The following is a 15007-nucleotide window of genomic DNA, read 5'->3' as shown; positions in this document are numbered from 1 at the left end:
CTGTAGATTCAATATTTCTTCCGCTATCTGGACTTTTTAATCAAGATATAAAGTACTGTTTTAAAAGAGTTTTCTCTTGATATATGTTATTAAGAAACACCGCTAGGTGACACTGTAGCTCATTGATTTTCTTGTCGATTCTCTGGTTGTTTTTAAAACAATTCAAAATGAACAAATGGATTTTCGGGAAGTAATTCTTATCGATGATAATTAGGTTAAATCCACTGAGTCTTTTATCTTTCAGGGTGGAGTTCAATTACACTCCCTCACCCAGATGCTGAAATAATTTATTAAAATTCATTACAGAGAGTTATTTGAAATTTGCATTTGGAATTACACTAATATCACATATAGTGCTATTTCCACACAGTATTCAAAGATTCGGCCTTTTTTGGAATTCGTTGAATCAGTAATGTGGAAGTAATTGGTCAATTATTTTATGAATAACAACTTTCAACGTATTGTTGTAGGTGGTGTTTTAGCGCAAAGCTACACAATGGGTTTTTTATACTCTGTCCATCGCGGGTAATCGGATCACTAATTTTAGTATTGTGAATAAAAAAAAAAACAGCTGCTAACCCCACACAGTGAAACAATATATTATGAAGGACATTAAGATGACCGGAAATGACGAAAATTGATTTAGAGCAGCAAAGTTATAAGGTGAAAGGACCTGCTGATACATAAATATGGCCTGGCATGGCCAAGCGCGTTTAGGCGTGCGACTCGTAATCTGTGGGTCGCGGATTCGCATCCCATTGCGCCAAACATGCTCGCCCTTTTAGCCGTGGGGGCGCTATAATGTGACGGTCAATCCCACTATTTGTTGATAAAAGAGTAGCCCAAGAGTTGGCGGTGGGTGGTGATGACTAGCTGCCTTCCCTCTAGTCTTACACTGCTAAATTAGGGACGGCTAGCACAGACAGCCCTCGAGTAGCTTTGTGCGAAATTCCAAAACAAACAAATACATAAATATTGGTTAGGTCAACCAAACTACATTAGCAATTTCTAGCACAAGTTTTAAAAAGAATTATACGGGTGGACAGTTATTATAGATTACCAACTTTTAATTAAAAATTTTATAAATTTTATGAAATTGTCCTAATTAAAGATAATTTAGGGTCACGTAATATTAGCTTAAGAAGTTAGCGTAAATAATGTTGCTTGGTATGGCTGCAGAGATTGCTTGGGGTAATGGGTTAATCTAAGTTCCGTAGTATTGCTATAAAGGAACCTGTAAACACTGTTTAACAGTGGAAAACTACCACTATTTTAATGAATCTGGTTGGTTCTGTAAAGTATCGGTCTGTTCCAGCACAATGTTGGTTATTACCGAGTCTTACTTACTGTGGTTTGTTGGTATGTATTGACAACAATTCACAACATCTAATCAAAAACATCTTAGGTGTGTTACGTATTATAAGTTATTTAGGATGAATTTCCGAATTATTATGTTACGTACGTTACGTATTACTACTTCAAATGACTGAAAATTTAATTTGAGCTTAATAGTTAATTCAATATTAATATGTATTAAGTTTATGTTATTTACGAACAAGGTTGATACACACAATTTTAACACAAATATATTTTAAAATAGAAGCATAAAAACAATACAGTTTATAATAACGGTTATTACAAATGATGGTTTATATACATCGGTTTAACAAACTAAGAGACAATAATGAGTCTTACATCCGACTAGAACTGAATATTTTTCTATGCTCCGAGTACTCGAGGAACGAATTAATTAATTATGAGTTGATAGCATCATGTTTGTTGATTGCCCTCACATTGGTAAAACTCATTTCTTATCGAAAGAGACATTTAATGTTCTCGTAGAAATAATAACGTCAAAAGTAATTCACTGAAATTGAACTGTGTAGTGTTCAAAATATATGAACGTTCCTGGTCACATTCTGAAATCTTCCGATTATTAGATGTTAATCACAATTATAGCTTCCTAGGCCTATAGTACACTAACTGTAGCTTTCCAGTTATATTCACTCTCTGTCTCTCAGCTGGCTGCTTTTTATATAAATTACACGAGACTCTAGAACCTTCACCAAAACTCGCCACAATACTGTCAATCACTAATATTACATACACACATAGTACATCCTTACAAAAGAATTATCTACAAGTTTCGAGAACAGGCGGGACTTGCACAATACGTAGTTAAGAATATACGTCACAGACAGAATAGAAAACTGTACAGAAAGAAGAGTACTGACTTAAGTAAATGTATAACGGTAAATTCGTTAGAGATGTGACAAAAATATGCGGTCAAAAACGACTGATAGTGTGATTTGAAGCAATGAAATCAGTTACCAGTTTCGCCACCAGTTTTGTATTTCATTCGTTTAAGCCGATTGCTCAATCGTTTTTTGGCATCAACTGTTTTTCACACCTGGGATGTTTTAAATTAGATACCAATTACTACTGTTGTAAAACTAGTAAAATTAAAATTGAACACTGTGTAGTGACGAGTACTTTTGCTTAACTTGTTAAATTTTGCTATGAAATTATGCGTTTCATAATGGGTCGTGCGTAGCCTGAAGGTTAGCATTCTAGACCGAGAATGAAGTGCTTCAAGGTTCGAGTCTGTTATATGATTTGTAGTGAGAATTGCCCGGCATGGCCAAGCGCGTTTAGGCGTGCGACTCGTAATCTGAGGGTCGCGGGTTCGCATCCCATTGCGCCAAACATGCTCGCCCTTTCAGACGTGGGGGCGTTATAACGTGACGGTCAATCCCACTATTCGTTGATAAAGAGTAGCCCAAGAGTTGGCGGTGGGTGGTGATGACTAGTTTCTTTCCCTCTGGTCTTACACTGCTAAATTAGGGACAGCTAGCACAGATAGCCCTCGAGTAGCTTTGTGCAATATTCAAAAACAAACAAACAAGCGTTTCATAAATTCGAATATAATTTTATATCCTATAAAATCAACGGTAGTTTCTAACATATATTAAAAGAGGGCTCAGTGGAACTTTATTTGGTTTATCTTTATTGACGGTACGTTATGTGACGGTGTGTTATGTGACCTTTTGTTATGTGATGGTACGCTATGTGACGGTACGTTATGTGACAGTACGCTATGTGACGGTACGTTATGTGACGAATGATTAATGACACAATATTAACACACTAGGACAAGAACAGTTATCTTTAGAAACAAAGTATGACGACTGACACACTAGGACAAGAACACTTATCTTTAGAAACAAAGTATGACGACTGACACACTAGGACAAGAACACTTATCTTTAGAAACAAAGTATGACGACTGACACACTAGGACAAGAACACTTATCTTTAGAAACAAAGTATGACGACTGACACACTAGGACAAGAACACTTATCTTTAGAAACAATGTATGACGACTGACACACTAGGACAAGAACACTTATCTTTAGAAACAAAGTATGACGACTGACACACTAGGACAAGAACACTTATCTTTAGAAACAAAGTATGACGACTGACACACTAGGACAAGAACACTTATCTTTAGAAACAAAGTATGACGACTGACACACTAGGACAAGAACACTTATCTTTAGAAACAAAGTATGACGACTGACACACTAGGACAAGAACACTTATCTTTAGAAACAAAGTATGACGACTGACACACTAGGACAAGAACACTTATCTTTAGAAACAAAGTATGACGACTGACACACTAGGACAAGAACACTTATCTTTAGAAACAAAGTATGACGACTGACACACTAGGACAAGAACACTTATCTTTAGAAACAAAGTATGACGACTGACACACTAGGACAAGAACACTTATCTTTAGAAACAAAGTATGACGACTGACACACTAGGACAAGAACACTTATCTTTAGAAACAAAGTATGACAGTGACACACTAGGACAAGAACACTTATCTTTAGAGACAAAGTATGACGACTGACACACTAGGACAAGAACACTTATCTTTAGAAACAAAGTATGACGACTGACACACTAGACTATGGATCCAACGTTTCATGTTTACCATCTCGTTTTCATAAAATCGCCCTCTGACTTTGGGACCGTGGAAAGTTACGATAATCAAGTATTACTATTCAGTTACAAGAGTTGGCGACAGGCGTTGTTCACTAATTACTTATATTTAGAGTCTCAGTTCCAAATTGGAGACGGTCAACGCAGATAACTTTTGTGTAACTTTATCCGACTGTCTGAAAGAAATAAAAACATTTAGAATTGTTTGGTTTGTTTCGAATTTCGTTTTACACCGTTTATTATATTGTCACAAAATAATAACAATAACGTTATTATTTATTACACCGTTTATTATATTGTCACAAAATAATAACAATAACGTTCCTCAAAGGAAGAATGCAATAAGATGTAACCTTATTCAGACGTATCTTTATCCTTCAGGCCATTGTAGTCGAGTTCCAGTACCGATGTTTGGTCGATGCTTAAATATAGGTTGTAGCATTTATCCCCACAACGCTGTTTACACTTGAATAATAAAGGTAGCAGTGCGTAATTACACATTGATACCATTAATTACTGTTTCCATACTATATGATTGTGGCATATTTCGTTTCAGAAACGACGAAAAACTGTCGCATATTTTTCTAACTATATTTCCGCTTTGAACACAAATTCGAAATTTCGTTTGTGATACAACTAAGATGTCATATGTTATTAATAGTTTCATTACTCACGTGTTGGTTCAGTAGGATACGTCGATACAACTAAGATGTCATATGTTATTAATAGTTTCATTACTCACGTGTTGGTTCAGTAGGATACGTCGATACAACTAAGATGTCATATGTTATTAATAGTTTCATTACTCACGTGTTGGTTCAGTAGGATACGTCGATACAACTAAGATGTCATATGTTATTAATAGTTTCATTACTCACGTGTTGGTTCAGTAGGATACGTCTTTGAAGAATAACTCATTATTTTTACTTTTTATCATTTGATTTTGAAGGGTTTCAACATGAAAATATTATTTATACTATAATATTTTATCCAATCTGTTTTGTATTCTAATCTTCTTTTTACAAAATTAGTTTAGAAACTCAACACAATGCTTTCAAAAATCATTACTAAGAACGGGATTAGTGGTAACACCACATTTTCAGGCGTTAAAAGTCTGTAAAAGACATAATGTTATTTTCTGTAAAAGACATAATGTTATTTTCTGTAAAAGGAATAATGTTATTTTCTGTAAAAGACATAATGTTATTTTCTGTAAAAGGCATAATGTTATTTTCTGTAAAAGGCATAATGTTATTTTCTGTAAAAGGAATAATGTTATTTTCTGTAAAAGGCTTAATGTTATTTTCTGTAAAAGGAATAATGTTATTTTCTGTAAAAGACATAATGTTATTTTCTGTAAAAAGCTTAATGTTATTTTCTGTAAAAGGCTTAACGTTATTTTCTGTAAAAGACTTAATGTTATTTTGTTAAAAATAAACTTAGTGACGTAGTGCCACATTTAATTGTTCGTCTTACTGTTACACCAACCACCTTTCTTTAACAATAAACTGGGATGAGCTTCATTAAATTGGATCTCTTATGTCACATACAATCCAACTGAGTAAAGGTGGACTAGCATCTGGACATCCTTGGTCAGTTAAGTCCACCACTTTCCTGTGTTCCGTACATTATCATGAAGAATAGTTACGTTAGTATATACAATGTCTCCTACGGTTTTCTGTAGTCCATACATTATCTTGAAGAATGGCTACATTATCATGAAGAATAGTTACGTTAGTATATACAATGTCTCCTACGGTTTTTTGTAGTCCATACATTATCTTGAAGAATGGCTACATTATCATGAAGAATAGTTACGTTAGTATATACAATGTCTCCTACGGTTTTTTGTAGTCCATACATTATCTTGAAGAATGGCTACATTATCATGAAGAATAGTTACGTTAGTATATACAATGTCTCCTACGGTTTTCTGTAGTCCATACATTATCTTGAAGAATGGCTACATTATCATGAAGAATAGTTACGTTAGTATATACAATGTCTCCTACGGTTTTTTGTAGTCCATACATTATCTTGAAGAATGGCTATATTGGTATATACCATGTCTTTAGACTTCTGTATTTTGTACATGATATTGAAGAATGATTATATTACTATATACAACGTCTTGGTATATTTTGTTAATATCTTCTTTACTAACTGCTGATCACGTAATTTAAGCTGTCTAAAATATTTGATTGTGTTTATAGTTTTTAATAATTGTTTTCGTGTTTTTCAAATGTTTATATAGTTTTACTTTCTCTTTCCTCCCTCCCAGTGTTTGTGCATCAGTTGGATATTGTGAAATATGTAACTACTTAACTTATTCTATATTATTTTACATTGAATTTTTACATACAAATTTTTGGGGGGGGGTATAAAAATCGCAAATGTTTTATAAATAATTTCATTTTTGGAAATATAGAAAGAAACGATATGTTACAGCTTTATCATCTGGTATTTTCATATGAAAGTTAAGTTATGTAGTGTTTCCAGTCTTCTAGTATAGTCTTCCTAACTTAGAACCACTGAGCTATGAAAGAAGACAGCTAATCAGCAACATAGCTGCTGAACCGAATACAATTTAGAATTACCTTCTTAACGCTTTCAGTGTTCAGTTGCATATTACAGAGTTGAATCTTAAACCTTCCGACCCGTAGCCCAACACATTAACTACTAGAAGTAGAATATGCTGTACATGTATATATATATATTTATATATAATATATTTCGATCAGATTAAGCTATGTACTTAAAAAGAAATAAAAAATCAACCTGGCAATCAGTACACATAGTAAAGTAAACTTAGATTTTTATTTACAAAGATTGCAATGTATTATTTCACCAGTTGAATATCCTCTCTATTAACGACATTTTCGGCCGTAAACCCAACAATATTTCAAAATGTTGGGTCAGCTTAGGATGTTTAAGTTAATCCTAAAGTACACATACTATGTTAACAATCCAAATCAGTCCTTGTAAAAAATTATAATAATGAACAAGAAATTAAAATAAAATAAAAGTAATACTAATTGATCTTGTAACTAGCATAACTTAATGACAGAATTATAAATAAACAAATAATTATACCTTAATTAGGGGTCTCACACTAGTTCTTGTATTAAAATTCGTAATCTATATTTCTTTGAAAACTTTATCTCTGTCTAAAGCTACAATTTACAAAAGAAAGTCAACACTGAATCCTTACTAGATAACTATTCTAGTTAAACACACGAACATTTTAACTGAAACAATGTTGAGTTAAACACACGAACATCATAAGTGAAACAATGTTTAGTTAAACACACGAACATCATACTGAGACGATTGATGTTTTATTTACATACATGTATGGTTAGATACATGAGCTTTAATAATTCAGAAAAGTCATGAATACTTATTAAGATATAAACATTATATAAAAAAATAGAACAATTCCTGACCTGCCAAATATAGAGTACAAGTGAATGAAGAAGTTCTATCTACAAAAACTTGAAATGATATACGTATATAAAACAAGTTAAACTAAGCCTAGTTTTAGAGTAAATATTTCTGAAGCTTTACTCTTGATTTCAAAAGGTCTAACGCTGTACTTGTTTCCACGTTTAGTTCAACTAAACGTAGCTTGATGAATAAGTTTTAATAGTAATTACAAAAACAAGCAATGTGTTGGATATGAGACACAATTTGTGAATGATGACTGATGTGTTAGCCAATCACCCATCTTTCACAAGCTCAGCTATCATTAAGGGTAGAATGGTTAAATATAAGATAATTGAACTTGATCGTAGAATTTATAAGATCGTTTTTTGGTAACTTATTATTTGTCTGTTGAGGAAGAAAATAAATATTTTTTTATCAGAGAACAGATGATAAAGTCTTTTAAATTACTCCAGACTTATTGAGTGCATTTTAAATCCTCAGAATATCTTCAGTAAGGTATCTTTTAGTTTTGGAAATACATTAGGACCAAAGTTACTGTCTTTGTGAACCTAGTTAATAAAGTTTAATGTCAATAAAGATATAACCTTTCATGATGACGAGAAACCCACTTGAAATAAAGATGTCATCTAGGCCATCTTCAGGTTAAGAAAACCTTAGTCTGAAGATGACCTACGAAGGTCGAAACGTTGTTCTCTCCTTACCAATAAAAGTGTTAATAGCCATAACAGTCGTTCTGAGATACATTTGGTCATTCAGGACGGTTTGGTTTCACTGGGACAACAAACATTGTTACCAAAGAAACTGTTTTTGTCTTTGATAATAAAATAAATACTAGCTGGAGTGCTCGCACCTTGGACGTACGTTATCGAAATTTATTATTAATGAAACGTTATTTTAGGACATGAAAAATTGCTTGTAAAATACGCTCATTAAAACTTCAAACCACAAATGGTAATTTTGTAAGTATCTCCACATGGACACAGAACACCTTCATGTCAGATTTGGTGAAGATTCATAAGTAGTGGTAAACAACACAAAAATGAGTATAAAAACCTCTAAACTGAACATTTGTATGGACCTAATGAAGGTCAAACAACACCGTGTGAAATAGTTTCATGAATATGTAATAGACAATAGAGAGTATTAGTATAAAAACCTCTAAACTGAACATTTGTATGGACCTAATGAAGGTCAAACAACACCGTGTGAAATAGTTTCATGAATATGTAATAGACAATAGAGAGTATTAGTATAAAACCTCTAAACTGAACATTTGTATGAACCTAATGAAGGTCAAACAACACCGTGTGAAATAGTTTCATGAATATGTAATAGACAATAGAGAGTATTAGTATAAAAACCTCTAAACTGAACATTTGTATGAACCTAATGAAGGTCAAACAACACCGTGTGAAATAGTTTCATGAATATGTAATAGACAATAGAGAGTATTAGTATAAAAACCTCTAAACTGAACATTTGTATGGACCTAATGAAGGTCAAACAACACCGTGTGAAATAGTTTCATGAATATGTAATAGACAATAGAGAGTATTAGTATAAAAACCTCTAAACTGAACATTTGTATGGACCTAATGAAGGTCAAACAACACCGTGTGAAATAGTTTCATGAATATGTAATAGACATTAGAGAGTATTAGTATAAAAACCTCTAAACTGAACATTTGTATGGACCTAATGAAGGTCAAACAACACCGTGTGAAATAGTTTCATGAATATGTAATAGACATTAGAGAGTATTAGTATAAAACCTCTAAACTGAACATTTGTATGGACCTAATGAAGGTCAAACAACACCGTGTGAAATAGTTTCATGAATATGTAATAGACATTAGAGAGTATTAGTATAAAAAACCTCTAAACTGAACATTTGTATGGACCTAATGAAGGTCAAACAACACCGTGTGAAATAGTTTCATGAATATGTAATAGACAATAGAGAGTATTAGTATAAAAACCTCTAAACTGAACATTTGTATGGACCTAATGAAGGTCAAACAACACCGTGTGAAATAGTTTCATGAATATGTAATAGACAATAGAGAGTATTATGATAGTTATATATGTATATATATTTTCTTTGTTACCACTTGGATTTGAAGATAATATAATTATAGCTTACCATAGTTGAAGTTATTGCGTCATACATGATTGAACTTCTTCCAAACATATACTACGTTGTATCCTGAAACGACGTAATTATTAAATTCGACAGGTCCAACTAGCCGAGTTCTACCAACTCTCCATCTGATACTTTACAGGTGGCGTAACGCAATAAATTGGTGTGCTTGTTGTTCGTTCTTTCTTAACCTACGTCACTATTCCAGATATATAACAGCTATTTCATTTAATAAAGAATTCCAGATTTACATTAATTTTGTATTTCAAATCTATTAAACCTATTTCGTTTAACCCTTACTTTGAGATAACCTACGACTATTTCAGTTTTAAAATCTATATTCCAGACGTGTTTAACATATTTCGTTTATTAAATCTTTATTCCACATTTGTTAAACCTCTTCCACTTTCATACCTTCATTCTAAATCTGTTAAGCCTATTTCATTTATGACACCTTTATTCCCCATCTGTTAAGCCTATTTAATCTTTAAACCCTTTTTCAGATTTTTTGTTTTTATTTCAATTTTTAAACCTTGACTTTGAATGGAAATAAAGTATAACAAAGCACCTTTATTCAGTTTATCTTTATCAGGATTTTCTAAGGTGTTTAATGTTATTATTAGCGTTATATAGTCTTAATTGCTTCCCTAAATATTAAAATTTACAATTCTTTCAGAAATCGATATTCAACTAAATAACCAAACAGCTGATTTTATTAAAACAATAAATATTCTTCCTCTTTTCTTACTGAAATCAATCTTTCCATTACAAAATTTTAGAATACACCTTTCACTTCTCTCTTCCTTTTTAAAACTTACCTTTAGGTAAGATTAAATCAAAATATGGAATCAAATGGAGATGTTTTACGTCTTTGGTTTGTTGATTCTCACTAAGCCTAACGCGTGATTCCTGATTCATTAACGTTTCCTGTTTCAAATTTCTTGGATTTTATTATTCATCATATTAGTTTTACTTGTAATTTTATCACACTAAGTTATACATTTAGAATGCTGCATTTAATCTTGTTCCTAGAAAGTGAAAAAGTTATTTTTAATATCATACAGTTAAGGAACACATGTGTTTCTGATTTCCTTGTATATATGTGCATATATACATTCATTAAGCCATAAGCTGGTGGAGGCTACATGAGCTTTTCTACTCATTATTTCCTTTAATTCTTGCATCAAATGTACCGATTAAATTATTTGGCGAGGGAGTTTACTTTCTTACCTGAATAAAGTGTACTGTAGTTAAATTTGAATCCAGAGACCAGCAGTTTTAAACCAATACGCATATCGTTTCCATAGAGATGCAGTTTAGTTTTGTAAATAAATCCGTGTCATTGTAGAAAATGTTGGTTTTGTTCCTTTAATTTAGGCTTAACTTGAATATTTGTTTCAGTAAAATAAGTAAGATTGTATTCATATAATCTTGTGTTTATCCCACACGATTGTCATTTTGATGAGCATTCTTCTCACATATTAAATGTTGATTATGTGTAACTAAACATATTTGTCTTTAGAATGTCAATTGGTTTGCCACTAACCTAAACATGTTAAAATTTAATAGCTTTCTTTAACACCTTCCAAAAGTTAGATTGTTCCTATGTGGTGGAAGTCCTGGATTCCAGAGATAACCAACCGGGTTCGAACCAGTGTGATATCACAAACTATTCTCTGCACTTTCGCTTTCAGCCTGTTAATCGACCGTACACTGACAGTTTCTAGTCTGCCTTCAATTATCATGCTCTCACCCCCTTCAGGACACAACTGTGTGTCTACAGAGAATAGAGAGCCAATTTTGTGCTTATCTTCAAACAAACCGTCTACCAACACACAATCAACTAAACGTTTGAAACTGAATTATTCACAACGTATAAAGCTACAGAAAATCATGAATTAATGAAATCATTGTTAGGAAACAACGAGAATTCTGGACTGTTAGAAAGACCTGTCTTCTAGTTGCTATGCATATAACATTAGCTTATCTTTATAAATATTTAACATCAAAGTAATTTATGATACTTCTTACGATACGAGTGTGTTTTTTTTTACAAATTAATATTTACTTACAACCCTAGAAACTGAGTTTTGATACTCGTAGTTGGGATAGCACAGATAGTCGAATGTGTAGCTTTGTGCTTAATTACAGACAGACAAACAAACAGATCTAAAAATTATATGATAGCAGTTGGAAAAGTGTCATCTGGTTAATTCTGGTTGCCATAAAATAATTAAATAAATTAAAGTCTTAATCTTCGTAACGCATTACAGATAATTTACAACGGTTTCCCAAACAAATTAACAGCATTTTTGTTGGGACCAGATTTGTCACAGGGGGAGCTACGTGTACAAATATTAGCATTTACCTGGCACCACACGTTTTACTCGTTATTTCTATACAGGTTTCTGTACATTTTAAATTTGATATCGTTTATATACTTCTATATATTTCCGTATTCCTCTGTTTTATGTTGACCTGTTGGTCATCGACAGGTCAGATGGGCGGGGAAGGTGAAAGTCAGGAAGACAAAAGTGAGGCCGAACAGGCAGAACAAGAGCGTTTGGAAGCTCTACAGGAGGCAGAAGAAAGGAGGAAAGAAAAACACAGGAAACTGGAGGAAGAAAGAGAAAAAATGAGGCAAGAAATCAGAGACAAGGTAAACACGTGCTGAGTACGAGATTTTTAAAATTTGGAGACAAAATGTTAATGCTTGAAAAACCGAGTGTAGTACTAAGATTAGATTAGAGCGCGGCCCGGCATAGCCAGGTGGGTTAAGGCGTTCGACTCGTAACCTGAGGGTCGCGGGTTTCAATCCCAGTTGCACCAAACATGCTCGCCCTTTCAGCTGTGGGGGCGTTATAATGTTTTGGTCAATCCCACTATTCGTTGGTAAAAGAGTAGTCCAAGAGTTGGCGGTGTGTGGTGATGACTAGCTGCTTTCCCTCTAGTCTTACTCTGCAAAATTAAGGACGGCTAGCGCAGATAGCCCTCGAGTATCTTTGCGCGAAATTCAAAAAACAAACAAACAGATTAGAGCGCAGACATAAATGTGCAGATTTTTACTATAACAATAAAACAACAACAGCGACAAGATGAACTAAAAAAACGCTTGACACAGACAGTAAATGTCTTGTATAACAACCAGTTTAACTCCTGTTACGTGTTTACTGCCTTTAAAATACACCAAGCGTTAAATTTATTGTTACTGGAATAGCTGATAGACAGGATTACATCTCCCACAAACTTAAACATTTATTGAATCACTCAGGTGCTTTATCTCAAAAAAACTAGCACGATCGGAGTTGTTGCACGAGCTGCGCGAGCTCAGAAAATGATTTAAGAAATTAAAATGGGTATTTATGGTTTTCTCACCACGAACAGTTACTGCGAGCTCTATATAGGAACTTTGATTTACCTCATACAGTAAAAACAATACTAGTAACAAAGTAACAGTTACTCCGAGCTCTATATAGGAACTTTGATTTACCTCAGTAAAACAATACTAGTAACAAACAGTTACTCCGAGCTCTATATAGGAACTTTGATTTACCTCATACAGTAACTAGTAACAAAGTAACAGTTACCCGAGCTCTATATAGGAACTTTGATTTACCTCATACAGTAACTAGTAACAAAGTAACAGTTACTCCGAGCTCTATATAGGAACTTTGATTTACCTCATACAGTAACTAGTAAAAAAGTAACAGTTACTCCGAGCTCAATATAGGAACTTTGATTTACTTCATACAGTAAAAACAATACTAGTAACAAAGTAACAGTTACTCCGAGCTCTATATAGGAACTTTGATTTACCTCATACAGTAAAAACAATACTAGTAACAAAGTAACAGTTACTCCGAGCTCTATATAGGAACTTTGATTTACCTCATACAGTAAAAACAATACTAGTAACAAAGTAACAGTTACTCCGAGCTCAATATAGGAACTTTGATTTACCTCATACAGTAAAAACAATACTAGTAACAAAGTAACAGTTACCCGAGCTCTATATAGGAACTTTGATTTACCTCATACAGTAAAAACAATACTAGTAACAAAGTAACAGTTACTCCGAGCTCAATATAGGAACTTTGATTTACCTCATACAGTAAAAACAATACTAGTAACAAAGTAACAGTTACTCCGAGCTCTATATAGGAACTTTGATTCACCTCATACAGTAAAAACAATACTAGTAACAAAGTAACAGTTACTCCGAGCTCTATATAGGAACTTTGATTTACCTCATACAGTAAAAACAATACTAGTAACAAAGTAACAGTTACTCTGAGCTCTATATAGGAACTTTGACTTACCTCATACAGTAAAAACAATACTAGTAAAAAGGTAACAGTTACTCCGAGCTCTATATAGGAACTTTGATTTACCTCATACAGTAAAGACAATACTAGTAACAAAGTAACAGTTACTCCGAGCTCTATATAGGAAATTTGATTTACCTCATACAGTAAAAACAATACTAGTAACAAAGTAACAGTTACTCCGAGCTCTATATAGGAACTTTGATTCACCTCATACAGTAAAAACAATACTAGTAACAAAGTAACAGTTACTCCGAGCTCTATATAGGAACTTTGACTTACCTCATACAGTAAAAACAATACTAGTAACAAAGTAACAGTTACTCCGAGCTCTATATAGGAACTTTGATTTACCTCATACAGTAAAGACAATACTAGTAACAAATTAACAGTTACTCCGAGCTCTATATAGGAACATTGATTTACCTCATACAGTAAAAAAAATACTAGAAACAAAGTAACAGTTACTCCGAGCTCTATATAGGAACTTTGATTTACCTCATACAGTAAAAAGAATACTAGTAACAAAGTAACAGTTACTCCGAGCTCTATATAGGAACTTTGATTTACCTCATACAGTAAAAACAATACTAGTAACAAAAAAACAGTTACTCCGAGCTCTATATAAGAACTTTGATTTACCTAATACAGTAAAAACAATACTAGTAACAAGGTAACAGTTACTCCGAGCTCTATATAGGAACTTTGATTTACCTCATACAGTAAAAACAATACTAGTAACAAATTAACAGTTACTCCTAGCTCTATATAGGAACTTTGATTTACCTCATACAGTAAAAACAATACTAGTAACAAAGTAACAGTTACCTGAGCTCTATATAGGAACTTTTATTTACCTCATACAGTAAAAACAATACTAGTAACAAAGTAACAGTTACTCCGAGCTCTATATAGGAACTTTGATTTACCTCATACAGTAAAGACAATACTAGTAACAAATTAACAGTTACTCCGAGCTCTATATAGGAACATTGATTTACCTCATACAGTAAAAAAAATACTAGAAACAAAGTAACAGTTACTCCGAGCTCTATATAGGAACTTTGATTTACCTCA

General features: G+C 33.0%; 1 protein-coding gene across 2 annotated transcripts in view; it reads left to right on the top strand.

The window, feature by feature from the left end:
- The window catches only part of LOC143224345 (complexin-like), a 269524-nt gene that overhangs the window by 230209 nt on the left and 24308 nt on the right, over positions 1-15007 (top strand). For both annotated transcript variants that reach the window (XM_076452734.1, XM_076452735.1), the window contains one exon: positions 12101-12264. In XM_076452734.1, coding sequence (XP_076308849.1) covers positions 12101-12264 — 164 coding nt within the window. The remainder of the gene's footprint in view (positions 1-12100; positions 12265-15007) is intronic.

The sequence above is a fragment of the Tachypleus tridentatus genome, chromosome 8 (assembly GCF_004210375.1).
Source record: "Tachypleus tridentatus isolate NWPU-2018 chromosome 8, ASM421037v1, whole genome shotgun sequence".
Lineage (NCBI taxonomy): Eukaryota > Metazoa > Arthropoda > Merostomata > Xiphosura > Limulidae > Tachypleus > Tachypleus tridentatus.
Note: the sequence above shows the minus strand (reverse complement) of the source record. Positions and strands in the feature narration are given on the sequence as shown.